Below are 27,853 nucleotides of genomic sequence, written 5' to 3'. Positions count from 1 at the left end.
GAAAAAAACGCGAGAAATAAAAAGCTTTCTGAGCTGAACAGTAAATTTTACACTGCTTAAATTTCAAAAAAATACTACTGCAAATAACTGAGGAATTTATATTCACCATTGCGTCAACAAACTAGTAGCACCTTATATTAAATTAGTCTGATAAATTCTTTATATCTTCTGCTTCTATCTATTCTTCTGTATTAGACAAAGACTTTAAATAACACCAACATATTCTGAGCTGGTTTTCAACAAAAGTGTAGAAAAATAATGTGATGTAAAATTAAACTGGCTCCTATATTAGGAATTATTAGAAATGCTGCGATATTTCAACATTGGAATTTAATGAAGTTGTTTTTTAATTTTTTCAAATTGTGTTAATTGTTAAAATACCGAGACGAAAACCGCATTTCCGGACTTGGAACGTAAAAACACGATTTTAAACAGGTTTTTCAATGTGTTTTCATTAAGCAGATCCTGTCCTGTACGGAAAGTTAGTAATTAAATTTTATCCGAGATCTCTTAAAGCTGGAAACGATTGACATTATAATTAATGGAAATTCGAGAATTCCGGCTAAACCCAGTTAATAAATGAAATTTCTACCTAGAAATGTGCCTCATATATTCACCAAATTTCCCGCATATACATTGTATATGCGAAGAAAATAAATCAAATCACACAATCAATCAGTATAATGTTAATAAATAATAATATTTGGTCTAGAGACCTGCTGACGCTGAAGAAGGCTCAGAACGTCTGAGCCACTGCCTCAGGCGCAGGTTACAAATAATATACATATAGGAATAATTAAAAGTCTGCCGTAAATACAATCACATAGAGAACTCGTCAAGGGGCAGGTAAAGGTCTAAGTTCAGTAGCGTAACTTAGATGTCAGCAAAGTCTTAAATCATAATAAATTCACTAGTAGCGATACTAAAAAAAACCTAATATTTTGTACTATTACAATCCGCGTGAACCGACGGAAATAAGGTACTATAACCTATGATCACAAATTAAACCCGCGATACAGCCATAAGTGGATGATCTAAAAGTAATATATATTATAACCCGAAAATGTCAGTGTTTCCATGAAAACAAAGTAGAAAGTCCATTTTGAGGGGGTATCACAAAAAGCCCTGGAGCACTGTGCGTGAAGGTGAGGGAGGAGGAGCAAACAAAGGCGGGGGAAACCATAATCACAGCATTTAGCTTCTTAGGAGAAATCTAAAGCAGTTACGCCACTTCATCATAATACTGACGATTGACTTTTGGCTTAGTAATTAGAGCATTCCATGGTCGCCATCAGGCAGCCGTGGCACCGTTCGTCTGATTTGCACATTAGACCCTCTCCGCACACCCCTAGGACATTCATACTTCCACCGCAACGTTCCATTGGGCCCTGGAAATAGAGGAAATCCGTAAATTTTAACGGAGTGAAAGTTATTCGTTGCTCTTGTAGATGTCGCTTCTTACATAATTTACTCATTAACTAACTGAAAGTTGCTACTTAATTTGTTGTCATTTTCTTGTCTAGTTTATACCAATGAAAAAATATACCTTTGCGCAAACTCTTCTGCCACACGCATCTCGAGCTTCTCCATACACGCAGTAGTTCATGGGCCTCTCATCGCACTCAATATCAATACAGGGTGTGCACACCCATTTTTCGCTTATCGCCCTGAAGATAAAGACGAAACGACGTTGTAGATTTAATTTTAATTAGTTTCGGAACGAAGATGGCTTGGGCAATAACGAACTTAAGTACATTTAAAGTGGTTTGTTTGTCGGCTGGTTTAATGTTTATTGGACTGTTAAACTGAGAGTTCGTTGGCTTCGATGCAGAGGGTTTTATTTGCCGCAAGTAATTGAAAATGTCCGTCTTTGATTTATAGCCTTGAAGTTCATAAATCGTAGAGGTTATTACTCAAAATCCTAGTTCCAAAAAAACATCTTTCCATATTTGACTTTACACTAACTAATAATCTGTGGTATTTGTTACTTACATGGCGCTTGCGCGCGTGGTCAGTAAAAAGGCAATAGCCAAAGTTAGGAGAAGTACACTGCTAAACTGCATGATTGCGGGGTACCAGGTCTGGTTTGTGGTAAGGCTCGTGGAATTTGCCCTGAAACATGATTAAACAGGTATTCATTTGAGAGCACAGTAATTACCACACTTATTTAATAAACAGGGGTATTTGGCGGACATAACTAGCGAACAATTAGAGTTGAAAAATTGCATAGTAAGTATAAGAGGATTTTCGTCCTCTCTTAAGGTGAGCGTAATTGGGATATGGGTATTTATTACTGAGGGATGTAAGATAGAAACAATATCTGTAAGAAAACAGTGATTTTTATCGGTACTAGTGGTTATGTGTCTCCATTGCTCTTGCCAATGGTCACCAATTTTGACCAAAAATCCATGAAAATCAGTGGCGTTCGAAGTGAAAAACGAATTAATAAAAAAGTCAGTAAGAAAGGGTTTCAACACCCAAGCTTCGACATAACGCACATTTTTGTTCTATTTGACCTCATTGACTCGCGAGTTAGAGGCGTCTCACGTGAAATGCAGATATCCAAAAAGGTTCATGCAAAGTAATGTAAAAGACGTTAATAGCTTAGAAAAAGGATCTCTCCGAGACGTATCCATTCAGGCTACTCATTTTTCGACTATTAGAAATAGCACATTTCGCAGTCTTTTCTCATAAATCGTCCATAAACATTAGTAGTGTTTTACGCGAAGAGCAGGTTTTCAAACAGCGCCCTTTAAAAAAAATACCCCAACCAAAATTATCTCGTACCAGATATCAATGAAAGCCCACAAAAATTACCTTATGGTATAAGCACCTATTTGTTAAGTACCGTAGCGGCAAAATACAGAGGTACCACCCTGTGACTAAACAGTAGCTCGCACCCCTCGTTCTTGTTTCACACATCTATACAAGATTTTCCGGAAAGGAATGGAAAGCGCGAAGCACCGGGCGGTACCTGAATGGACGGGCACCAGAGCACCACTTTTAGTGGCGGTACTCGGATCACTAGATCGGATTGCCGCAGGTCCGCAAGTCTTATCGGCGAATTCATTTACCACCACTCTTGAACTCAGTTTGGTGCAAGGCTGTCGGTAGTACCTCAATCTTGGCTGGACACCGTATGTGGGTATATAAATAATATCGATAATTTTTTTGAATTAATACCATGGTACCCAGATTCCTCGAAAAGAACATCCATCAATAAAGTGCACATAGCACGTGTAGGAATGTTGGTATTTTTGTTGAGGGAAATTCAAACCAATAAAGTGGTGGATACCTTTGAAGGTACCAGCTGCCATGGTGCTTGGTACGGACTTCTCCGCATGCTCACTGACGTCATTTAGAGCGCAAAATGGCCTCCAAGTAGTGCTCAATGGCCTAATAAACAACCGGCCACGTTTGTTTTCCATGTCTTCTTCGGCGTTTTATTTATAAAAATGCGGTTTACACATCAACAACCGGATAAAAACAAGTCATTAATAGTGGCCCCCGTTCAGGTCACGGTGCTCAACCTTTGGTGTAAGTAGAACTAGCTCCTTTACTAAATCAGATCTATTAAGAATTTTCGAACATCCCTCACAGCTCGAAAAGCCGACATTCCAATTCTATTTTAAGACTCTCCGCATCTCAATGTCTACTCCATTTGGCACTTCCTGGAGTACTGAGAACCATTGAGGGGGTGTCGGTGTTGCAACTGTCTCATCCCAACTCAACACGTTTCTTGCAATAACAAATGTGAAGAAATGAATGATTACTTAACATGTTTACATTCCGCAGACATCAATTTTATATTTCAATGACTAATGGACCGTTTTATAAATAAGCGTGTGTTCTCATTACGAAAAACAACATTGTTTGCCGTGAATTGCGCTAAACTAAGCGAAAATGCGTCTGATTCTGCTAAATCACATCAGGTCATTGTCACACTTTCATCTCGTGGAAAATGCAGTTTTATATACAGGTGCTGCTGCGCAGGTGGTAGGCGTCATTTTGATGACGTCATCATGTAGAAGACATTTCGTAAAACTGATTTCATAGATGGCACTTTGCCGACGCCATTTTTTAGGCGTTTTAATCTGAATTGTTTGGTGTAAAATGGAGTGAAATCTGTTCTATCAAATAGTCAAAGGACCAGTGGCTTGGCAAATGAATTTTGAAGTTATAATTTTTCGAGGCTATTATTGTTTGAGCGTTGGAATTTCTTCTAAAGGGATTGCACAAATTTTCTTAGGCAACCTAAACTCCTCGGGTCACGACACTGATGCGTATGAATAGAACAAACTATGATCTATCCCACGGTCCAAGGTGTAGTGGCATAGGTCAAAACGTTTTTGAGATGTAGTTTTTTAAGACTAAGTCTCTATTGGAACTGCGTTAAATGTTCTGTTTTCTTGGACAATATACAGTTTATTTGAAACGCCACTGATGCTTATGAATTTTAAAGTAAAAAAAAGAAGAAACTGCGCTCTTCCTATTAGAGACGCAGTGGCGTAACAGGATATGTTTTGGAGTTATAGTTCTGCAATTCTCTTCAAATCTGAGTCTAACACGAAAGTGGTGCGTCTCCATCAGACTTAAGTGTGCGGAGGTCTATGAGGCAACAATTTTTAGTTTGAAGACACGTCTTTCGGTACATAAAAATGTCACTTTCAAACTTAGACAAAACAAAGCTTTATCTGCATGAGGCACGTGAGTGCGCTTCACGTCGACCACAGCTTAAAATACACTGATAAAAAATGGAATGTTTCGAATGATGGAAGTTTTATCATCCAGACAAACACGACTTTAAATAACGATAATATCTCAGCTAAGAGATTTGAGAAAGGCGCAACAAAAGCTTAAGCGAATTACAGGTATTTTGAGCTCTTTTCGGGAGGAGTGAACTCGCAACGCGCATACTCTTACAAGAGACCGTCGAGGGGAGATTTGTAAAGTACATTGGGACGCACGTCAATGAGATTAAAGGAGTATTTTTACATCAACAAATATGTTTTGCGGATTTGAAGGAATCGTGATGCATAAATATGTTTTTGTAAGTAAATTGTAAATGGAATTTTTTCCCGGTGCGGTTTTGAAAGTGTAGCCAAAATTCATTTGGTACTCGAAAACGCGTATAGTAACATCGAACCGGTTTTCACCATTGAAAAGACTGCAGTTACTTCTATATTTTCTGAGAATTTCATTAAAACCCGTGACATACTACATCAATGGCAATTTTCTACACTTTACAAAACACCTGTAGGGAAAATTTGAGTTTCCAAACAAGTATTTTATTTTTTAAAGTGAGATGCATTTACGTCACTGTATCCAAACGATCGTTGCAAAGTTTTCAGAAAATTTCATATGAGGAAGTGGCGTTTCACGGGGGTGGCAATTTCAAACATATTACAAAACACTTGTAGGAATTTTATTTTATTACTAAAGAATTTAACCACTAAACACTTTATTCACCTACACCATATATGCGGTTTCAACCATTGAGAAATCATTTCTTCTCTATTTTCTGATTATTTCATGTAAATCAGTGGCGTAACACACGTACGTCAAATTCTCAAACATTTTTAACCTTGCTCCTAAGAACTACTGCAATTCGCCAGAAGCACTCTTTGAGGTTTTATTACACGAACAAACATCCTTCTACGCCAATGCATCTATTCAAAATATGAAAGTTTCCCTATGCTTCCTGATAGATTCAAGCCGGTCTGATCCATTGGCGACGGCATATTTTGATTTATATTTTTTTAAAATTTAAAATTACCCAGTGGCGTGTCACAAACGACACAATATTTCAAACATCACAGTCCCATTAGAAGGTTTTAAAAAAATTAAACCAAAAATCTTTCGCGCCTTGCCGATCATTGACATACATGCAAGTTGGTTGTTAAAGTCTTCATTCTCCCAAGTTTACCCCTTGGCAAAAGACTCCCGACTGCATTGGGGCGCAGCCCTGTTGGCCGCCGCACAAACAGTGCTCTAAAAACGACCAAAAAAGCTCTTGTCGCAATAATTAATCGAAATGACACGAAAAAAATACAAGCAACGCAGTTCTCCGAAATTTATTGAAATTGGAATAGTTGTGTGGTTAATAACTATATTTGACCGATAAACAATGAAATTGCGCCTATTGCAGTGAGAAGCCTATTAATAGCTTTCGCTTCTTTGGAGGATCAGAAAATCGCAACAAATCCTGTAACCCATTAACATCCCACACTCTTTCCGGAACTTTGTCCACACGTGGAAGTAACAAAAATCTTGGCAAACTTTGAGATAAGGTGATCAAAATCGGCCCACTCTGTATAGTATTCCAGAAACCGAAAACAACTAGAGGGGGGCACGTCCCAGCGAAACGTCGGGATGAATGAAACCCGCCAGTTGTTGAGTTGATGCAGTTGGGAACGCGTTTTGATCCAGTTTTCTATTGATTTTGCAAAGGCTTTTGACTTCATTCAAGTGCAGTTTCCATACTAGGAAAGATGGGGATGATTACGAGGGTGCGGGGGAGGCTCAGGAGTCTACACACGCTACCGAAGCTGGATGAGAAAGTGCGAGATGAAAGAATTGCTGAAACTGGTAGGTAAACGCCATAAGAGAAATAGAATGATAGTAGCAGAGGATCTTGCAGAATAGTCCTAAAATTAGGTTGTTTTGCTCCTTAAAGTTTATGAAACTCGAGTGCGTCGCGACGCCTGTGAAACGACGTTGGGCTGGGCGAAAAATAGCCGCATATTTATGTTTTTGATGGCCAGACTCATATTTTCTTAACGTTGAGAGGAAAGGTTTAAAAATATCTCTCTTTGATCTAAATCCACCCTTCACAGTTCTTGCAAGTCGCTTCAAAATTTCATGCATCGCTAATATCAAATCAGGTCTATATAGCCGGTCTGCAGGCCAGACCTAGGTCTGTTCGATCGTACCTAGATCCACGTATCCTCGACGCATTAAAATTAATGGTAAATACATTGGCCGTTGTCAGCTAAATGGCCAGTTAACTAGTCCCCTTCAATTGCTCCATTAGAGTAATTACCCAAAAATAGCCCTAACCACTTATATTTGCTTGAGATTATTTAGGAGCCGCCGCGAATCCTCTCGCTCCAATTACCCATTTAGAGCAATTTGTAGTGATTTGGTTGTTTCAGTCTGTCTGCTATCCGTGCTCTTTCTGCTCCCGTACTGCTCCAGAGGCCACGCTCCTTTATTGGTGAGCCTGGGTAGCTGGTTCGTAACCACCTACTCCTTCCTGGTGCTTCCCATTCTCATCTCGGCCAACTACAAATACCCGGTACGATGGTTGCGTCATATAATTCGAAAATTACCCGGTAAGTAACCCTAATTTCTCAATCAAAACGTAAATACCTTTCAAACGCCCCCGGTAAAAAATAGTTGAACAGCGATAACCACAGCGCCATTTAATTGGCTGCAGGTGCAAGCACCGTACACTGTTATTGACAAAACCGAAAACTACCATCCCGCTTCAAAACGTATTTAAACTAAAGTAAAAAACTTACCCTTTGGAAATTTTGAGCCGGAACGAACTGACCGTTTTGCAACTTATGGTTCATTCTGGGGCCCTTTTATAGGCCCTAAGATTCCGCCCTCGATTTGAGGAGATATTAATTGATCGTCAAAGTGTTCTCAATTTGATTTTAGTATTTGCATATTAATTGAAAGTTAAAAATATGTGCCGTCAATGTCGCCAATTTGGCCATTTTTAGGGCCGCATTTGGGTCAAGAGTATATACGGACGAATTCGTTTTTTTCACCATCTCCGTTAAGTGTCCAGAGGTGAAGTTGGCCGGTTAAGTTTTCGAATTTTCCATTTAAATTTGTTTAAATCGAAAGAGTCGGAGGAATTCCATACTTTTAGTTTTTTCTCTTATACCTATTTTTGTCAATTAGCCCCTCAGGTGCAACGCCACTGATTCATATATTTTTTTTTTAGAAAAACAGAGCGAAAGCCGCTCTCTCAACTAATCAAAGCCACAAGAACGTACGAGGCATGCATTGTTTTTCGAATATGCTCGTATCTGAATATCAAACTTTTGCAAGATATCTTTATTTTTTCTGCGAATTTGTCCTTCATGTGAAACGCCACTGGCTAATATGACTTTTTGGGGAAAGAAACAACACATCTGTCATTCCGATTGGTCTGAGGCGCAGTGGCGTGTGAGGATACTTTATCGAGTCATAACTTTTCAACTTTCAAAATTAGTCATGTCTGAGTCTCGATATATCTGTAAATTGTCTCAAAAATGTTTTTTTTATCGTTTTGCCTTGCATATGAAAAACCACTGATTCATACGAACTTGTGAAAGACAGCACAAAATCTGCTTGTTTGACTACTTGCAACAACAACGGCATAGACATTTTTCATTTTTTTTTTAAATCTGCATGTGTCAATGTCTTCAAAAATTTTTAAATATGTTTAAATTATAAAAGATTATTTTATATGCTCTTAATGAGATGTATTCTGCACCTAACGTTACTAACTGGCAGAAGTGTTCTAAAACAACGGAAAACAATTAATGATCACATGACAAGTGATCGTGACATTGCGGTAGCGTGACACGTGACAAAACTAGCAAAGTGTTGCGATCTGCCTGATTCGGACAAACATAACTGAAAATCAAATATGACCAATGAGAGAACGATTCTTCGTTGTAACACCTCCCACCTGCCAGTTTTGCCACTGTGACACGACGCAATTCAGGCTTTAAGTTGTTTGAACCCGCATTGGATACCGCTTACGTCATCAGTTAAAGGCGACTGGGATGAAATTAATGACTATTCCTGTCGCCCCTCGGAGTACTCGGAGCGACCTCACCGGTGACCCGGATCAATAAATATCACTGTTTTCTACTTTTCTAATATAAACCGATAAGGAATGTCATCGGTCTATTTATATAGTTCTAGATTTATTTTTACATCCGCCGTCGTACGAAAATAGATGGAAGGCAATAAAAACAGATGATTTGGTTGTTATTTCTGTTTACAACTTTCGTTGATTTAGTTAAACGTTCATGAAAGGAAACGACACTTTGGCCGCCATTTTATAAATAAATAAACAATCGCCCCATGGCGAAAGCGTCGTGAAATGTTTACGGCCTCCATCCTCTAACGCAATGTTATCACAAATGGCTTCGTTTCTGTCTGGCGGCCATATTGCAGCTTCGTCTCTTCCTCGGGTAAAGTTAATAACTCATCGCTTACTGCAGCCATCTCGTGGATTTTATACACTTGCAAATGGCGTACCTCCGTCTCCCACGCTTTTCCGCCATTTTGTTTACAAACTGACCGCTGACGCTCCCCTGGAGAACGCGTTGCGTAACTATCTAGTAAACAACTAATTGATTAATTAATATTTCTATTAATTAAAGAATAATCTGTGTGGTTCTGATAATGAAATGGCGCTCAGATAAACAATTATGCCGCTTGTCTAGCCGCGAGAAGCCCGTTTCTAAAAATACCAGTGACTTTTCCTGGTATGCAGAGGCTCCTTATCACTTGTTTGTATTTACCAATTAGAAAATGGTGTTCGTAATGAGTCCAGTAATGATCAATCGATACTAGTTGTTTTCGAGTTTGTACTTCAACTTGTTGCCAGGCTAAGTAATGTTGTGGGTTCATAGTAGCGTGTTTGGAACGGAGGGTCAAGATTTTCAAAATAACGGTCAAAGGGGCAAGGCATACCCGCGGCCCTTAGCGGGGAGACCTGCCTTGTTAGAATTTTGGAAAAATTATTTCAATTTTTCCTTCGTTATTTCCTTATTTTCTCTGACAAAAGACAAAGACCCTTGAGAATTGACGTGAAGCACGGGTGACTAAAACATCACCTCTTTGCCATGATTTTAAAATTGAACCCTAGTTTCATTATGTAAAATCATTGCAATTTAATTTGTCTAGTTCGCCTTAAAAAAGTTTTTGCGACTAATAGAATAATCTAGAATGTTAAGTTTCTTCGGAAAACATATAAAATCTCTTTTATTGGGCGAAGTAAATCGTATGAAAGTTCGAATATAATTAGCCTTGAAAAACTCCAAACAAGTCCTACTACGCCACTGTATTTTAAATCAGTGGAAAGCTTTTGTTCTCTCTTCTGTGAAAAATTTGTCTGAATCGTTAACGTTGCGCATGAAAGAAAAATTGTCAAAGGAAGAACTATAAAACATTAACCGAAGCTTAAAGGTTCCAACGTAGATATGAAAAATTATATCTCGAAAGAGGACTTTCTTGCTCCGCTGCGCATTTAACCAGTCTCACAACATAAAACGAAAAACGCAGCCCACCACGCATCACTTCTCTAATTCCTGTGGAATCCCAAAACTAACTAGGGATGTGCGAATGTATCGACAAACGAGTCGATTGAATTTATTAAGGGTTTTCAGAAAACAAACGGAAAAATCCAAATAGGCGTTACTAAAGAATCGGAGTTGATTAAGTTTAATAACATGTTGTTCTTCAAGGTCCAATAGTTCACACATTCCATTTCTTTTTGAGCTTGACAATATTTACACTGCCCGGTTATTGTCCCGTGCTATATTTACCCACTTATATCGGGAGATAGTAAGCCCTTTATTGCATTGTGACAGTTGAGGAGCAATTAGAATACATCTTGGAACAGGGCCAAAGTTGCGAAATGTCACGCAAACTGAGATGAGAAAAGACGGCTGTCCACCCAATGTCAGCAAATTTATATTTTTTTCAAATGGAAGCATCTTATAATTTCCCACGATTCTTTCAAAGTCAATCAATGCCATTGTCACAATGGATCTGAAGAAATTGTTGCTCATTTCGCCGTTTTGATGCGCCACTATACTTAGCTATAAAGATGGCGTTGACTGTCATGTTCTATGTGTTTCAGGCATGTTCCGGAAGTACTCCAAACCAACGTGGAGGATCATACGCAAAACTTACGCCCCCCTTGATAAATGCGAGCGGACCTTCATGAAAATGAAAAACATTTCCACCCTAGTTACCCAAGTACGCTCCTCTCTCTCCTTCTCCCCCACTTATCTACAATATTCTTTTTATTCAGATGGTGTTCTTTATGCTCTGTGATCGAGTGCTGCTCTGCAACTTCGGCGGCGAGATCTGCCCTGTCAAGAAAGTGACTGCCCTCTATTCCCTGATGTTCTACAACGTTATCGCTTATTGCGTCAGCTACATCAAAGAACTTATTGAGAAGGAGGACTGGTCAGTAACGGTGAACATGACCCAGCACAGCAACATCAAGCATTTGGCGATGTCAGCCACCAAGATCGTGCTGGAGTGGACTAAGGCTGTCACCTTTATCATCACTGTGACCTTTATGCTCTTGGTGTTCGGACTCGAGCAAGGGTTGGAGCACTACCACCCTACCGCCCTCTACACTTTTATCACCTGGACCTACTACATGTGCACAGAAAAGGTTTTCGTGGATTTATTCCTGCCTCTACTCCAGATGCTCAAACTCAAATCCTTGGAGGCGTTGGAGCAGTTCTACGCCCCAGTATATCTGCGCTACTACACTATTGTTCTAGCAACCACTCTCTCACTCTGTCTGCTGCTCTATGGCCAATTCTCCTTCGCTCTCTTCGCGTTTTACATCACGGTGTTTTTGAAAGTAAAAGACACCATATTCAACTGCCTGAAAACGCTGAAAAAGGAGCTGGCCATGTTGGGGCAGTTTAGACAGGCCACCTCAGAGGAAATTGACAATTGCGACGACGTATGCGCAGTGTGTTTATGCCCAATGGAACGGGCGAGAGTCACCCCTTGTCAGCATATGTTCCACGCTAGCTGCTTAAGGGAGTGCTTGAATAACTCCAACAACTGCCCAATTTGCAAAAGGGAGTACGTGTTCGTGCACTAATGCAGGCTCCGTGTACGGCTCATAGGTGGCGCCTCACTTTCGTTGCATTAATTTAGGTTAAGTTCGTGTCCAAGATGGCTACCTCCATTTTAAGGTATCGCCAAGAAAGCTCCGCTGAGGCGAAAGAAATGGGGTGGTGTTAATCAAATCGTGACGTAAACATCGACCCAAAATAATTAATTATTAAAAATGTAATTGCTCTATAACCTCATATAGGCACATGCCAGTCTTTCTAATAAATTTGTGTCATCAACTTTGTCCGAAGACGCGATAAGCGGGCCCTAGTCGTATCTATTAGGCGCCATGCGAAGCGATAGGGAGGACCTTGAGGTTGTTTTGTAATTTTTAACGAAAAAGAGTTTCAGAAAATCGTTTAAGCTACTTGTTTTCTCCTCCGGAGCAGAGAGATGCCAACAATTTCAATAGCAGCCAAGTCCGATTAACGTCAGAGAGGCGTATTTTTAAGTAAATTTAGGTACAGTTTTATTTATTCATTTTTTGTCGGGAAAATGGAGGATCATGTGCCTGATTTTTGCTGTTTCTAAGGTGTAGGCTAGTTTTTGTACGTTTTATAGTTTGTTTTCTAGAGTAAGCCTTTAGAGGTTGACGTCGATTAGGTTTACATAAGATACTTAATAAAAGCAATGTCAGCTTAATTAGTGTTTGAATAATCGGTCTGGTTCAGTGGGCTTCTTTGATTAATTTTTCGAATTTCTACTTCTCATTCGCTTGCACAGTAATGAGTCGCCTTGTAAGGGGAAAAAACCTATGTATGGCAGCTATGAAGTAAGCTAGGACGCTAAGTTTACGTCTTCGCTGTCCGCCGATTCGTTACTCTGCGATTCATAAAATAAGTGGTGAGTTATAAGTAACAGTCAACTGCAAATTCTTATTAAAAACTTAAACTTTTGCAAACCGCGGAAATATTACTTTCTGAGTCGGCCAATTTAGAGAGCCTGCAACTCCTGAGCGATCGCCTGCGAGATAACGTTTATTACGTATACGCGGTCACTTTTTACCCGAGATACCATAATTTTTTCTTTAGTCGTGAAAATTTTTAAGGCCGCAAATTTATAATCCCTTAATCTTGATTTTTTTTTTAATTTGAGGGGCTAAGACACCCCAACCAACTAACTTTAACATGCGTCGAACTTTCGAAGTATTAACTATGCATCTAAGTAGCATTTTTATCTGGGAAGGCGCACTTTTGTCCATATTCTCAGAAAGTTTACAACTTCTCAGTCTACAGATTTTAAAACAATTAACGGTCATATTTGCTGCAGCAAAATTTCTAAATCAATTCACGTTGCCACTCCAGGATTTCTCAGGTCCAAGCCGTATGTGTGCGTGGTATTTTTATCTGAGGGGGAGTACTTCTATGTCAGCACATTCTCACAAATTTTTATCCACTCTACGATTTTGTAATTAATAAATATTTACATAAATCAAATGTGTTGATGCTGGCTAAAATAATCAGTTAGCTCAATTGGCATCCCTGAGGTGCTGCCGCAGCCGCTGCTCGTTATTTTGGATCTGAAAGAGCGTACCTTTGTCCACATTCTCAGAAATCTTTTAAGTAATAACTTGTCGACTTGTGCATCAATATACAGTTTTTTTTTAAATTCTCGTTGTGTGAAGGACTGTGCTTTTGTCCATAAAGAAACCGCTCATCTCGTCAGCGTTTCTGCAAATCACTTCTGGGGTCGTTTGCCACAAGGAGGACTTTTCTCCCTTTCCATTTCTCAAAAATCCTCAATCATTCACGCAAAGCGGTGACACCTGTCAACTTTGGCTAAATCTTTTGATTCAAAATTTCAGTATTGAATATGACTTCATTTAGCGACATCGACCCGGATACTTCTATCAATCCAGGCGTTCGTAAGACATTTTTATCTTAATATTAATCGCCCTTAGAATACATTCAGATCGTCAATTAGAGTGGTGTCTCATTCTACTGGAATTAATGTCAACCGTCCAAATTGAGCTTATGGAGAGGATCCATAACATCGAACAGTTCGTCATCAACTTGCACAACATCTACGCCTTCGTCTGCCAGGTAAGTGCCCTCGCCCTCATCAATATTCTATTATCGAGAATATTCTATGATAGATAAGCTTCTTTATTCTGTGCGAGTACCTGTTGGTCAATGATGATTTGCCAGACAAAAAGGCAAATAAATACGTTGTGGTGGCCTTGAGCACTATTCTATTTTACTCGGTGGTTGGTTACTTTGCCGCTAGAATGCGCGATATCTACCAACGTAACCCAACGCATATAACCACTACAATAACGCCCTCTTTAACCAATTACGTGAAGTGGCTGTGCAAAATCGTGCTGGAATGGGCAAAAGCGGTGGTGGTGGTATTATGTCTGCGCGAGCACGGCCTCCAATACAACCCCAGACTAATCTACAGCCTGATCACCTTCATCTACTATTTGTGCACTGAAAGGATCTGCGTGGAGGCTTTCTCCCAGTTCATTGAAGCAATGGATATCGGAAAATTAGAGAATTTGGAGCATCTATACGTTCCTCTATTTATGAATCTCTTAGCCATCGCTATGGGGTTCACAATAGGGGTCTATAACCTCTATGTGAACTACTCCAACTTTATACCGTTGAGTCTGTACTTTATGGTGTATCTGAGAACTAAGGATGTGTATTACAACTATTGGCAGCTGCTGCTATTTGAGATAGAAGCTTATTCCAATTTCCATGTGGCTACCCGCAAAGAAATAGATGATCGGGATGATATTTGTGCAGTTTGCTTAAATAGAATGTCCAATGCCCGAATTACGCCCTGTAACCACTTGTTCCACCCTTATTGCCTTAAGCAGTGTCTGAGAACGTCCTTGTATTGTCCTCTGTGCAAGCAATATTTAATAGAGGTGTTACAGAGACGTGTGAAGTAAAAGTTTTTGCATCCCTGCCAAGAATTTCTGTTTCGGAAGTGAGAGTTAATAGAGACTTTTTGTCTGACAGACTACATTGTTTGAGACTATTTACTCTACCAATTTCCAAGATATCGACAAAGATAAAAACATTTTTAAAATCTTTGTGCATTGAAATTATTTTCGTATTCATGCGATAGATGCTAATAGTAGCTTCGCATTTCATTGGTCAATATCTACAAACAATTACGTCAGAACCAAAGCCAGAAAACTGTCAGTTTGTTTTTGTTTAGCGTTTCGTCTTCATTTCCCAACATTTGAGTCATATTTGCAAAGTGACAACAGCGCGAATTCCATGAATAGAGACTCGTCATCAATCCGTTTCAGACTTAGTTGATGTTTACTACGTCAATTTGATAGTGATATTATAGGTCTGAATACCTATACGAGGGTGCAGCAAAACGCGGACACACATAACCTTATCAATTCAACTAACAAATCAAACCTTCAAATACAATTTTATATCATATTCAGTGTCAGAACTAGGGGCTTTATCATAAATGCAATGTCGGCTGAGAAGAGCTAACTGGTCGATAAATTGTTATTATGAAATGCTGCCGCTTAAGTTTTCATTTTTAAGGCAATGTTCGATCATTTGGACAACGTTAATAGTAAAACAAACTGAAATGAATCATTCATATATTCCATTAAATTCGGTTATAATAGGAAACAAGTTAATTAAAAAAAAACACCACAAATAGGTACATAAAACCAAATGCAACAATTATTATTGTCTGACTAGAACTTAAAACAATTACCTATCTACTGTAACATAACCTAAGACTCGTGTCACTGTAACAATAACTCGTAATTACCCTAGAAAATTGTCGAGCTTATAGAAGAAACTTTAGGTCACTTTTAGGTCATAAAAACCTTCAACAATCAGAGAAAACATAGAGACTCAATTCCCTATAAATGCATAGAGACAGTGTATCACAAAAGTATTAGAACAGTTTACGATCTGGTTACATTACAAATCCTTGAGGGATGTAATGGACCATCCTAAAACCCGTCTATCGAACCCACACGTGAACAAATTAACCCCGCCTATAACTTCCTCTGTCCACGCAGCACAAGCTACCATCCTATTGTGACCTTGCCGACTGCTTCTGGGTAATCTAGCCAATCTGCAAAAAAATTGTTGAAGTGACCCTAATCAGAGAATGGTTGATGAATCACCCTACCGAACCCCGCTTAAATCATATAACCGTATATGTCGGTTGTCATGAGGAATCGCTATTAGGCCGCTAGCGGATACAGAAAGGCGATTCACTGCTGAATCCACTCGGATGGTCGCCACTGGAGATCGCATATTGCGCAAGTTCCATACCTTAACGCTACGGTCATCCGAACTGGACACCACCTTGTCCTCTCGAGCGAAAACGGCAGATGTAACGCTTCTGTTCAAAAATTGTTGTCGGGCTAGTTCTAGAAAGTTCGCGAACTTACTCTGTGTGGCCTTGGAATACAGAAACTGCATGCACGGCTTCTCTGAAGTCCCATAAACGAAAAGTGGTGTCTCTCGAGGAGGTTACTGCTAGTTTTTGAGTGGGATGGCTGGCTGTGTGAGTTAATTCTTGGTCATGGCCTGAAATGAGGTAAAAACGATCATGTAGTCCATCTTTGCAGATTGGCACTAGCCAGGGCAAAACCGGTGGTCGATGCGTGCGCAGAAGCTCGACAATTTCCTGAAATGTCTAATAAATGTGAAATTTTGAAAAATTGTAGTTCTCAATGTAGACCTTCTATAACAATGAACTTTGGTTTGATTAGCCCGGCAAGTGTCGTGAAAATGCAATAAAATTTGTAGTCTTATATACACAAAAAGAGGAACATGGTGGAGTTGTCTATGAAGACGCTAAGAAACACGTTTGAAAAATGGTACACGTAGAGTATTAGTAATTAGGGATCCTGCAACGACAATGGCAACAACGCATATTTCCCGACAACATCGAAAAATAATTCGTTTTCGTATTCTTTATGCGCGACAGCAAACAACCAAAACACTAGCGCCCTCATCATTCAGAATTTCAAATCATAACTTACGACGCCATTTTAAAATAATTTCACGAACGATTCCTGCAGTTTTCAACTTTAAATCGAGTTCAAACCTTTCCCTTAACAAAAATGTCCGAAATTCAAGATTACCATGCCATGATACGACATTTCAAAAAGCAAAGTTGCGTTCTCGCGGAGAAACGCCAAGAATTCGCAGCAACTAAAGCTACTAGTGAGACTGCTATGGAAAAGCTGAGTTTGGGACGCAGCACCAAAACTCAGGAGCTGGCTGCTCTCAACCAAAGACGCTATAAAATGAAGGAAAAGCTGCACGTTTCCGTGAAAACGCACAAGGAATACGCTAGCTCTTGTGAGTTAGTTAGAGGCAAGTGCAATGCCATTCTGAAGGATTTGTCTCAGACGTTGCGGTTACGCACTGAAACTCCTCAGAAGGTGCTTGAAGAACTGAGGGAGGGCAGTTTGAAGATGGAGAGCTTCAACTTCGAGGACGCAATTGAGGAGTACCAGAGGAAAGCTATGGAGGATAATGAGGCACTAAAGAAAACTCCTGAAGACTTACGGGTCATTGATGAGGGGATTGAAAACGAAATCCCCAAATGGGAGAAGCAGTATCTGGGAAACATCACGTTGAAATCTCTTGAAAATACCATAGCAGAGATTAACAAAACTAAGAAGTTTTTACAAAATATTGCTACCACTACCAACCAGCTTCAGGATAAACTTTATTAGTCAAGTGTAAGAGAAGCATTAAAGAAAGAAATAAAGTCCTATTAATCAAACTTACCTGATAAAGTGAGTAGCTGTGTGCATGTCTCCACATCATGCAGTATGGCTAGGCGGTCCCATGAGGCTGTAATAGCCAGCTCCGCTCCTGCCAGCCATTCGGCTGCGGCTATTGCCCCAGTATGCCCATTCAACTCCCCTACTGGGGTCCTGAGTGCGGCCCCTCTCTGAGTTATAACGTCAGATGAATCCTCCCCTGAAACCAATTGCTCCCCTTCTTCTAATTCCTCCTCTGAGGAGTGGCCCTTCTAAATTCAATATTTTAATTTTCTAAGTAAGTAAACCTTCTAGTTATTAACACACTGGAAGATCCCAATTCACCGCAGCCTGCCATATATGAGCCACAGCATCCCCTCCCCCTGTAAGCACCAAATCTTTTGAGGGATGAAATCTGATAGAATTTACAGAGCCTGAATGTCCCTGGTACTGCAGCAAGCAACGAGTAGAATCAATGCTCCAAATGCATGCTGTATGATCTGTAATTCCCCTTAAATCCTGTCATTTTTGCATTTTCTGTACCACTGAACTGACCTGCTGAAGCAGTTCCAATAACACCAATTCCTGGGCGTGCCACTGAAACCTCCCAAACGCCATCTTTATGCCCCATATACTCTTTAATGAGAGAGCAGCTGTAGTTTGGGGCCTTAAAACTGGACACAATTTTGCTGGTTTGTGCCTTCAGTTTGTGGGCAGTTTTGGATTTTTGTGAGGATGAACTAACTGAAGTTTGTATGTCTCAGAAATATATTTTTACTGGGCTATGGTTACTTACGTTTCTTGCTCAGTACTTTAGAGAAGTTGCTTTCAAAGTCTGGGCAGTCTGGTTTATCGAAAGTGTCCTTTTCCAGCTTCTCATTAAGGATTTCGATTTTGTCTTGCACTAATGAATTAATAGAACATTTTTTTTTATTTGGAAATAGAAATTGCTGATAGTGTAATTTTGGTTCACAGCATGTTAGAAGATATTATAATTTACAGTGTCTACAGAGGTAAGATCATTCTTTTTAAGAGGTTCTCAGCAACCAAGTTGGAGAAGTTACTCTTGAAGTCTAGACAGTCTGGTTTGTTGAAAATGTCCTTTTCCAGCTTCTTATTAAGGATTTCGATTTTGTCTTGCACTAATGAAGTAATAGGGAAATCATTTCATTTGGAAATAGAAATTACTGAAGTTGTAGTTTTATTTTGAAGCACGACAGAAAGTATTTGTAATGTACAATGTCTCAGGAGTAAAAAAAAATATATTTTTTGCACCTCTTCAGCAACCAAAGTGGAAAGGTTAGCTATCAACATTTAGGCAATTTAGTACATGAAAAGTATCCTTTCCTTGCTTCTTGTCAAATATTTTGATTTTTTCTTATATGCAGTGAGTTTTCTTTGATGCTTACTTATAAATTATAATCACTTACCAAAAACACACACACACACACACAATATATAAATTTCTTATATATATATATATATATATATATATTTTTGTGATGGTTAATGATCGGGTTTAGCAGAAAGGAGCTTGAGCCATGATTTAACAACTTGACCTTAGTATTAAAACTGCTAATTTAAGTGAATTTCAAATAAGCAACAATCATGTAAAGTACCTGTTTTCTCTTTTTCACATCAGTATTCTTTCAGATATTTTACTCACCATGAAAATTTATGTTGCAAAACTTGAAGATAAAACAATCTTTCTTATTGCTTAATACTTCATTAGAGACATAATTATTAAGCTATTTTAGATTTTCATGCAGTATCATAGTACTTAATTTCATTAATACCTTTATAACATTACTCATTCCTTCTTAATTTTAGATCTTTATCCAAATTAATACTATAATATATTTACTGTGAATTATCAAATAAATTTCATTAAAACTCACAAACAGTACTTACAGTTTTGATTTTCTTGGTAAAGCAAATCAAACTCCCGTTCAATTTGAGCAAACAGAGCATGCAATCTTGCTTTGTAGGCCTGAGACATTGGCTCGTTCTCAATGTCGCTTTTGAAGCCCGTAGAGAAGTCGCTGTCCATGATAGCAGCACTCTGGGGCCTATTCAATGAGCCTCTTTTCACCTTTTGTATCTTGCTATAAGGAGTATTGTGGCTCCCTGACATACTGGCTAAGAAACGCAGGTTTTGATAATACGGTAATAAGGAATTATGTAAAAATTAGCTATTTCGGTTTGGTAATAACTGGTTTTTTGATGAGATTCTTGGCTTTAATAACGAATAATGTGTGATATAAAGTAGATTGAATGAAGTGGATAATCACAGCTATGTTAATCGCAAAATCGATTATTTTCTATCGGTGCTGGAGGTCAAGGTTTCTGCGATTATTTAGTTACTTTGGTCAATTAAATTAATCGTAACAACTTGTTCTATTAATTATTGTTTAATTATTAACGACAAACACAGGCGGGACTTTAAAATTCTGGAAAACCGTGTAGGTTTGACTGTATAATTAAACTTAACGGCAATGGCTATTTTTAATTTCCCTCTTTTCATTGGTCTATAATCACGTGACGATGACATCACACGGTGCAATGACCAATGAAAATCTCGCATTGAGACAAGGGTTTCAATTAGCGCATTTGACAATTGACCTAACCCTCTTTTCTTTGTTTATACAAGTTTTTGGGCTTTATCAGTAGTTTGGAGCTGGACACATAGTCATTCTAGTATGTCTTCCCTTTAAAACTAGTGAGAATGCCTTTGTCCTTCAGAAAGCATCCATCTTGCATCTCTTGATACATTCCTCTTCACACAATCGCCGCAGAAATGCAAGACGAGCGTCGAAACCTGCTTAAAAAACACTGGACTCAACTGCTTCAGTTAACAGAAGTCCAGAATTTTGCTGATTTACTGGTGACCAAGGAAATTTTCACTCAAACTGACATATCAAACATATTTGGAGACCAGGACGAACGTGCAAATAAGAAGCGCTTTTTTGATGAACTTTTAGATAAAGATGAGAGCCACTTCAACGATGCTTATGATCTGCTTGTCCTGTGGCTCAACAGCACAGGCCATGAGGAACTCGCCCTCAAGTTAAGCACCAAAGTTATCGTTCTACCTGAAACGGAAGAAAAAGAAGATCTCACTTCGTCAATAGAAACTGGGGATCCTATGGTTGACTATACAACTGCCCCTTTGGAGATTTTAGTGCAGAGGGCTAAAAAGTTTGGAGACACACGAAGTCGGAACCGCACAATTCCTTATTATTATAGCCGATCAAAGAATCGAGGGAGGCTACTGATTATCAATAACTATGAGTTTGTCAGCGTCAATGATGGGCACACATACCGTACGGGAGCTAAGGTTGATGAGAATAATTTGCGGCTATTGTTCGAGCAGATGGGTGGATGGGTAAGTGTTGGCATGTGTTTGTATATGGTGCTTTAAATTCTATTGGAGTGTATAAAACAAAAATTGAAATGTTGCACTTGGTGAGGGGGTACTGCATTGTTATTTTTCCTAACTCACATGTGAGGATTTCAGGGTCAGTATAAGATTAATCCTAATTAATTTTACCATATGATACATAGCATTTTAAAAAACTTTGAAATATTCCCAAAGCTGTGCAGACATGAAAGGTAGAGTCAAAAGTTTAGCTGATTTTTTAAGGACAAACTTTTAACTTTGCTTTTATTTCCTTGCATGACATTATTCATAAACATGTTGATGTTTCATGAGTGTTCAGTGTCAATTTATGTAATAAGTGAACTTTAAAGTGGCCAGTTTAGACCTGTTTCAGTTACATTTACCTGTTTTTTCAGATTCTATCATCTTTGACTTTTGAAATCACTGGTAACTTCTGAAAATCTGGTTCAAAAACGCCATAAACTAAGTGTCTCATAAATACACTTATGGAGATTTAGACATTTTTATAATTTGCTGAAAAAGATTATGCAAATTCTATTCCACTAGTTCTGCCTTAATTTTCCTTAGGTGGGCAAGTTCATATCAATCAATTATAGTGAAAAATGTTTTCTTATAAATGTTGAGAATTTTCAAGGGCATTAATATATTTGCTATGTGTTAGGGCACTTTAGGAAGAAAATGAGTAGGCTTATGAATTATTTGTTTGAGAATGGTTGTAAGTTTACCGTGGTAGTACTAATTTCATTTTGACTTGAAAAAATTAACATTCCACAAATAGATAGATTGATCCAACAAAGGCTGAACAAAGCCATATTGTTCTTGGATTTTTATTTCTTCTACTTTATCTAAAATTGTTGTTGCAGTATTGATCAGTATAATTCGTGGGGTAGGTCTTCATTTTTTTAGTTGATGTTTTGTGTTGGATTTGGTAACTTAACGTCCAAATTCCCTTACAACCAAGCTTCAATGCATCCCGAATTCCTCCTTATAGGTAGTCGAAACCCACACCAATCAATCAGCTGATGATATGAAAAGAACACTAAAAACCTTCTCCCGCGGTAAACGCGGTGAAGAGTGTGATATCTGCTTTATCATCATCATGAGTCACGGCTCAGAATCCCTGAATGAAACCATCGTATACGGCACTGACGGCCACTCCGTTTCAACAACAACTATCCAAACCTACTTCACAAACGAGAACTGTCCCTTTTTCATGAACAAGCCAAAAGTTTTCATATACCAAGTGTGCCGCGGAACTGATTTGGACCTTTCGTGTACGCACAGAAGGGTAGAGTTTGATGGAAAAATGTGCGGAAATCAGCCACAACAATCGCAACCCATCGGAGATTGCTTTCGCCCTGTTGATGACATGCTTGTGGGGTATGCAACCATGCAGGGCTCTAAAGCACATAGGGACAAGTTTAGAGGCACCTGGTACATTGAGCTTATTTGCAAAAATTTCATGAAATTGGCCAAGGAAGAGACTGTTGATACTTTGCTCATTAAGGTGGACGCAGGACTGCGCAAAAGAAAATCGGAGTATGGAACTGTGCAAACTGCAGAGCATATCTGTCGGGGCTTCAAGAGGCTCTACCTCAACCCGGGCATCTACGAGGAAGACGGAGAAATGAAGAGGTATGATGGTGAGGTTCGGCAGTGTTGTCTGAAGTAATGTTGTGATATTTAAAGCGTAGTGATATTTAGTGCGCTAGGTTATTTGCATCACTGCCGAATTGGAGATCCAATTTCGCCTGCTGAGGATCGATAAATAGAGTTATTTTGTGCATTTTTTTGTCCATTTTAACCGAAAAAATTGACCGATTTTGCTGTCTGTATTAATATGTCTTAAACTGTTTCATGTCGTACATTATCGATCTTTAAGTTCACGCAGCACTAAAAAGACCTTTGTTATATACAGATATATTTTTATATGAAATTATCGCATTAAGAGGGTGAGGGGCCTCTCACTTACTTTTAGGGAGAGTCCTTGTGAATCTCACTAAACCACGCGTTGTAGTGTTGGTTTAGCTGTGGTTGAAATGGGCTCTTAAATGCCAACCATCGCCTCTTGCCCGATAGCTGAATTTACAAGGCTCAAGTATTGTGTCATATAATTCTTATTATTAAAGAAAAATCTTAAGGTTAAGTCCAATATTAATCTCTCTTTAAGTTAATCAGAAGTCTATTGACTTTATTGCAATTTTATTCATTTTTTCTAAGATAATTATTTTTATGGCTCGTGATTTTGTGAGTCTTTTATTTGTTTGTTTTTTCGTATTTTTAGCCCCAATATTTAGTGAATTATTTCGTTCTTAGAATCGGTTTTATATTCTTGTATTTGATGTAAAACTTAAGACATGTTTGGTTCTTTCTAGTAGAACGAAACTATGTCTTGATTTTACTAGTGAAGTATAAAACCTTTGAATATCAGTTACGCATAGTTAATTTTATTAGTGTTACAAAGCGCGTTTTGTATCTGCGTTTAGTAAATTATATGATTTTATATTCCTATTTATCGAACAAAAATAAAAGTTTATTACATTTTTAATAAAAGAATTGTACAACTCATCACTCTAATTTAGTTCGCGAATGTAATGTATCAGATTTGCATAGAAAGTTAAAAATATATGAACATTCTATGCTATTTCTTATGTATACAAGTATCACCAGCTCAACTGGAGATTTAAAAATTGCGCAAGTAGGAGAAGGACCTCATAAGGTTAAGTATGCCCCGATAAACACTAACGAAATGGGTTGCGAGACTAGGGGTTGAAGCGGGCAGAGCCAGTCCAGTGTCCAAATTTTTCACCGATTTCAAATTTTTACTGATATAAATTCTAGTCATGGAATAATTTTTTTAAAATTTATTTCCATTATTGCATTTCACTCTAATATTTAAAAAAGCTTCTATCGCAGCGAAAGTAGCGAAGTCGATGCTAATCTGAATATCGAAGTGGAAACATTGTCCGAACTGACTCTGTCTATTTCATTGTTGATCTTGTCGGAGATATATTAAACCTTGTGCACTCTTTCTCCTACTTGCACAATCACCATGTTACCACTTGAACTGATGTTACCTATGTGTTATGCAATATGTAAACGGTAATAAGTACAACCACCAACCCAACTTTCCATGCCATTCATTATGTTATGCGTTATATGCTGTATAATCCCAGCATAATACAAAGTTAATGACATTTATGAACAACTGACAACTCATTCGCAGATGATCGGGCATCTCTTCCACCTAAACTCAACATCTTGAGCATAGAAGTTCCTAGAAAACGACAAGAAAATTCCTTAGTATTCCTGAAAATCCCTAGATGCTCTTAAAGTAAACACCACTGTTCCAAAGTATCGGAAACAAAAAAATTATATATAAAAAATTTAGTATTAATATTGAGGAAGTTTTTAACAATTTAGAAATTTCCTCAAAAGAGGATTGTTCAAAGTGCGGCAAACTCAATACAAGAAATCTAAGTAGCACTTGAAGATTTCGGTATTGGATTACTATGTATCCTACTGCTATGTTGGAAGTGAAGAGGCAGTCAAATACGGCGCGACCAATACAAAGCCCTTACCGACACTCTGCACTCCCTAAGCTACTTCAAGTCCTCGGTTGTGGTGCTCAACCAGATACTTTTGGTTGACTTCAGACGCCTTTTGTCTCAGTATTTACACGAACTGCAATTTTATTGGTGGACGATTCGGTACATTATATATTAACGAACATCATAATGAGTATAATAACAGTGAATACAATGTGATAATAGATATCACTAGTGTGTTGGTGTTTTAGGGCGTCATCTATCAACGATGAAGGTTAAAGTTTTGGGATTAGAATCTAAAGCAGAAGGAGTGAGGGAATTCCGACATTTTGCCTACTGAGTGGATGAATTCCTGTACGGAGATTTTCCCTGAAGATTCAATATTAATTTCGTCCATTAACTGTAAACATTAAATTCGTATCACAATGATTTTCCCCCGACAGAGTCGAAGGTACTTACGACTTTAATTATACGCATCTGATCCGGTTCTGTGATGTACTCGTTTCCCTTCCTGGCCATTCTACTGATTGCCATTGCTAAATCGTTTTCTCCTACGTAGCCATCCTCATCGAAATCTGGAATATATTTATAATGCATTTATAGTAACCGCGACCATATAACTGCCGAGACATACAATCGCCTATTTTGCGCTTACCAAAAATTCTGAAAGCCCAGGCAGCTTTGACTGCATACGGGCATTTTTCGGACATCACAGAGCATAAATCCAAAATGTCTTCAAAGGACATGCATTCGTCTTTCTCTGAAGAGAATACACTGAAGATTCTGTCTTTAAATGGATTATACTGCAAACGATTTGTTCGGGTTTTGTGTGTTTCAGTTATAATCGTGTTTTATTTACCTTCAATTGGGTGAAGATATCTTCGACGTCGCGGCAAGAAAATCTGTAGTTGACGTCCTGAAGAATTCCGTTTGGGTCAAGTCTCCCAAACACTTTGTATATGCTGAGGAAATTTGAGGTAAGTTCAACATAATTTGATAATTGACTCTGCAAGTTAACAAAATGGCCGACAATTTTAATCGACACTGGCTATTTTGAATACTCGCTAAGACGCAAAAGTGGATCATATACTTATATTTACTTACTGTAAGATTTCAGCCTTGCTCAAGTAAGTCAAGACGCTGTACTCCTCCAAAATTGCCTCTGTCAGAGCCGAAAACTTGCTTTTAGAGCTGCCCATTGTCGACTAGTTTCATACTTCGATTAACCCTTTTGTTTCCCGCTATAGTTTGATACGATAATTGATGTGTTTCATTTGAATTTACCTCTTTTTCTCACTGTATTTAACTGATAAGATAATCAGCTAACATTCCTTTGATTATGAATCGGTATGTCTGTTAAAACGAGCTATTGTTGCGTACTGGCGTAAAACTGACGCTGAAACTTTGTTTATTCGAAGCTTCTGCTGAAATAATAAAAATTTAACTGAGCAGCCCAAGTAAACAATAATACTCACAATAACAATTAGAGGAATTTAGAGATTACTGATTTGAAATATAATGGCAATGTTTCGCTGGTTTTATTGCGCCTTATATGCAAGGAGATTATTATTAAACCTGTACAAAAATCTAGATAAAATTCAGCAGAGATTGGAGTTTGATATTCCTTTAACTAATTATAAATTAATTTACATTTCATACATTACAATCCGTCTCTAAAACTATTAAGTGAAAGGGTTTAAGTTTTGAATTTCGTCATAAAAGCGCGAAAACCATAATAACTTGATATTTGAAGATATGTACGTATTTCCACAGAAGAAGGCCTTTCCCTATTTGGTCTTTTTGCCTCATATATTTGAAAATTTAAATCAAAAACGTAGTAAAAATGACCGCTGCGTCTCTTTAAAGTGTCACGTGATACGTGTTTGTTTTGTATCATATCCGTTATTAACTTAACATTGCGACTGGACTAATCTTCCATTTGTGATGTAGTGGTTGCTGTTACTTCATAAAGAAAAGTGAGGTTAGGTTGTTTTGGTTGAAATGCCCCAAAATTTAAGCCCTAGCCCCGATTAACCGCAAAATAGGCCTGAAAAATGGTAATAGGAGCCTTTCCGGCAGCGAAATTGGGAGCTCTTTTGCTGAAACAAGTGAGCAAACCCATTGCCACAGTGGTGAAAAACCAGGCCAAATCCTCCCCAATTTTCAGGAAGTATGTGTGTATGCCTCCGGCGCAATGTAAGTACCCCTTTCAAAGGATTAACCCCATTCTCAACTCGATAGTTTGCAGTTTATAATTGGTGTGAAATAAAATCAAAAATGTGGATATTGAATTTGGGTAAGCCCGTCAATATTCCTGTGTTAAATGAGGCCCAAGCGATAGAGCTAGGGGCCAACCTTTTGGGGGAGGCTATAATATTCATAATTGCTGCTGGGATTCTTATTAATGAATATGCCAGGTTATATCAATATTCATAGATTAAAATTCTCTTGTGGGGCACTTATTCCATTAGATCTTCAGCCAAAGAATCTGCAAAAGAAGAAGCTCGAGTTCAGGAACTAAATGATCTGCGCAACGACATAAAGGAACTGTTTATACAGGCTGAAGAGGAAAGGGCACAGATTAGAGAGCTTTTGCGAAAAGTTGGAGACCAGCACTCTCAGCTAGCTCTCCTGTGTAAGACGCCTTTAAGCTGAATTGCACATATTTTGATGCAGGTTTTTAGCCTCCAAACTAGGTATTAAATCTGAAAAACTCCCAGACAATCCACCCCCTTCGGAACCAATTTCTGTTCCCCCTTATTCACCAGTGAATGATGATCCTAATTTAAGTAGTAAAGTTACTCCAGAGGTTTATCAATTGAGAGCAGGCAATGAGATCACTTCCACGATTTTGCTTTTGAGGAGTGTGGATGACATTGCCAGGGAGCTTTGGAGTTACCCCTCGAGACCTCGAGAAGAGAGCTATGTGTTAAAAGCCTTGTATTACTTAAGTCAAATTCTTGGGTTTTAATACTGAAGTAATAGAACAATATTATCAAGGCAAATATATACTAGTCCTTTTATTTATTGATAAGACCATTGCAGTTGTAAATAGTACTAGCATGTAGGGAAAATGTGTTATGACTTTGAACCGATGTTGAAAATATGTTGTGCTTTAGAGCTATCGATTTACTTTCCTTGAATATATAAGTCAGTGATTTGGTTTGTTTGATGTAATTTTGGGTTCATATTCCATCCAATCTCATCAGTAAATACACCTCTTTTTATAGAGAATCGTGGCTTATAAGTAACAGCTTTTTTTTGCTTTTTTTAATTATTGGCTCATTTGATGTTTTAAGGCAGAAATAAGCT

General features: G+C 38.4%; 7 protein-coding genes across 12 annotated transcripts; 4 read left to right on the top strand and 3 right to left on the bottom strand.

The window, feature by feature from the left end:
- Positions 1-593: 593 nt before the first annotated feature.
- LOC136345365 (neuroparsin-A-like) lies at positions 594-7,550 on the bottom strand. Its single transcript, XM_066293601.1, has 4 exons — positions 7,524-7,550; positions 1,993-2,112; positions 1,547-1,667; positions 594-1,388 (listed from the first exon to the last, which is right to left on the bottom strand). The coding sequence occupies exons 2-4, from the start codon at positions 2,061-2,063 to the stop codon at positions 1,263-1,265; spliced, it is 318 nt and encodes a 105-aa protein (XP_066149698.1). The 5' UTR covers positions 2,064-2,112; positions 7,524-7,550; the 3' UTR covers positions 594-1,262.
- On the top strand, positions 5,351-12,522 carry LOC136345254 (RING finger protein 145-like). 2 transcript variants are annotated; one of them, XM_066293368.1, is made up of 4 exons: positions 5,916-6,588; positions 7,155-7,334; positions 10,877-10,995; positions 11,051-12,522. In XM_066293368.1, the coding sequence occupies exons 1-4, from the start codon at positions 6,492-6,494 to the stop codon at positions 11,864-11,866; spliced, it is 1,212 nt and encodes a 403-aa protein (XP_066149465.1). In that variant the 5' UTR covers positions 5,916-6,491; the 3' UTR covers positions 11,867-12,522. The 2 variants fall into 2 exon arrangements, with proteins under 2 accessions (XP_066149474.1, XP_066149465.1); XM_066293377.1 differs by lacking the exon at positions 7,155-7,334 and having other exon boundaries at positions 5,351-6,588.
- Positions 12,523-12,633: 111 nt separating this feature from the next.
- LOC136345295 (RING finger protein 145-like) lies at positions 12,634-14,786 on the top strand. Of its 3 annotated transcripts, none has more exons than XM_066293451.1 (3): positions 12,634-12,723; positions 13,781-13,922; positions 13,976-14,786. In XM_066293451.1, the coding sequence occupies exons 2-3, from the start codon at positions 13,830-13,832 to the stop codon at positions 14,774-14,776; spliced, it is 894 nt and encodes a 297-aa protein (XP_066149548.1). In that variant the 5' UTR covers positions 12,634-12,723; positions 13,781-13,829; the 3' UTR covers positions 14,777-14,786. The 3 variants fall into 3 exon arrangements, with proteins under 3 accessions (XP_066149548.1, XP_066149540.1, XP_066149556.1); XM_066293443.1 differs by lacking the exon at positions 12,634-12,723 and adding an exon at positions 13,490-13,744 and having other exon boundaries at positions 13,804-13,922; XM_066293459.1 differs by lacking the exon at positions 12,634-12,723 and adding an exon at positions 13,700-13,740 and having other exon boundaries at positions 13,792-13,922.
- Positions 14,787-15,446: 660 nt separating this feature from the next.
- Positions 15,447-20,080, bottom strand: Wdr37 (WD repeat domain 37). The gene is made up of 8 exons (XM_066300715.1): positions 19,505-20,080; positions 18,390-18,497; positions 18,149-18,337; positions 17,921-18,093; positions 17,619-17,865; positions 16,265-16,403; positions 16,000-16,215; positions 15,447-15,942 (listed from the first exon to the last, which is right to left on the bottom strand). The coding sequence occupies exons 1-8, from the start codon at positions 19,725-19,727 to the stop codon at positions 15,786-15,788; spliced, it is 1,452 nt and encodes a 483-aa protein (XP_066156812.1). The 5' UTR covers positions 19,728-20,080; the 3' UTR covers positions 15,447-15,785.
- Positions 20,081-20,226: 146 nt separating this feature from the next.
- LOC136349276 (caspase-2-like) lies at positions 20,227-25,117 on the top strand. The gene is made up of 2 exons (XM_066300727.1): positions 20,227-20,978; positions 21,985-25,117. Exons 1-2 carry the CDS (start codon positions 20,391-20,393, stop codon positions 22,663-22,665), a joined length of 1,269 nt encoding a protein of 422 aa, XP_066156824.1. The 5' UTR covers positions 20,227-20,390; the 3' UTR covers positions 22,666-25,117.
- LOC136349296 (calcium and integrin-binding protein 1-like) lies at positions 23,505-25,951 on the bottom strand. Of its 2 annotated transcripts, XR_010733784.1 has the most exons (6): positions 25,646-25,951; positions 25,401-25,503; positions 25,197-25,344; positions 25,001-25,116; positions 24,575-24,941; positions 23,505-24,270 (listed from the first exon to the last, which is right to left on the bottom strand). XR_010733784.1 is itself a non-coding variant. In XM_066300762.1 (5 exons), the coding sequence occupies exons 1-5, from the start codon at positions 25,738-25,740 to the stop codon at positions 24,831-24,833; spliced, it is 573 nt and encodes a 190-aa protein (XP_066156859.1). In that variant the 5' UTR covers positions 25,741-25,951; the 3' UTR covers positions 23,505-24,830. The 2 variants fall into 2 exon arrangements, 1 of the variants encoding a protein (XP_066156859.1); XM_066300762.1 differs by having other exon boundaries at positions 23,505-24,941.
- A 230-nt stretch (positions 25,952-26,181) lies between these two features.
- LOC136349284 (optic atrophy 3 protein homolog) lies at positions 26,182-27,718 on the top strand. 2 transcript variants are annotated; one of them, XM_066300739.1, is made up of 4 exons: positions 26,182-26,737; positions 26,790-26,958; positions 27,013-27,176; positions 27,226-27,718. In XM_066300739.1, the coding sequence occupies exons 1-4, from the start codon at positions 26,596-26,598 to the stop codon at positions 27,510-27,512; spliced, it is 762 nt and encodes a 253-aa protein (XP_066156836.1). In that variant the 5' UTR covers positions 26,182-26,595; the 3' UTR covers positions 27,513-27,718. The 2 variants fall into 2 exon arrangements, with proteins under 2 accessions (XP_066156836.1, XP_066156847.1); XM_066300750.1 differs by having other exon boundaries at positions 26,610-26,737; positions 26,783-26,958.
- The last annotated feature ends 135 nt before the right edge of the window (positions 27,719-27,853 follow it).

The sequence above is a fragment of the Euwallacea fornicatus genome, chromosome 2 (genome assembly GCF_040115645.1).
Source record: "Euwallacea fornicatus isolate EFF26 chromosome 2, ASM4011564v1, whole genome shotgun sequence".
Classification (NCBI taxonomy): domain Eukaryota; kingdom Metazoa; phylum Arthropoda; class Insecta; order Coleoptera; family Curculionidae; genus Euwallacea; species Euwallacea fornicatus.
This window is presented reverse-complemented; position numbering and strand designations above follow the sequence as displayed.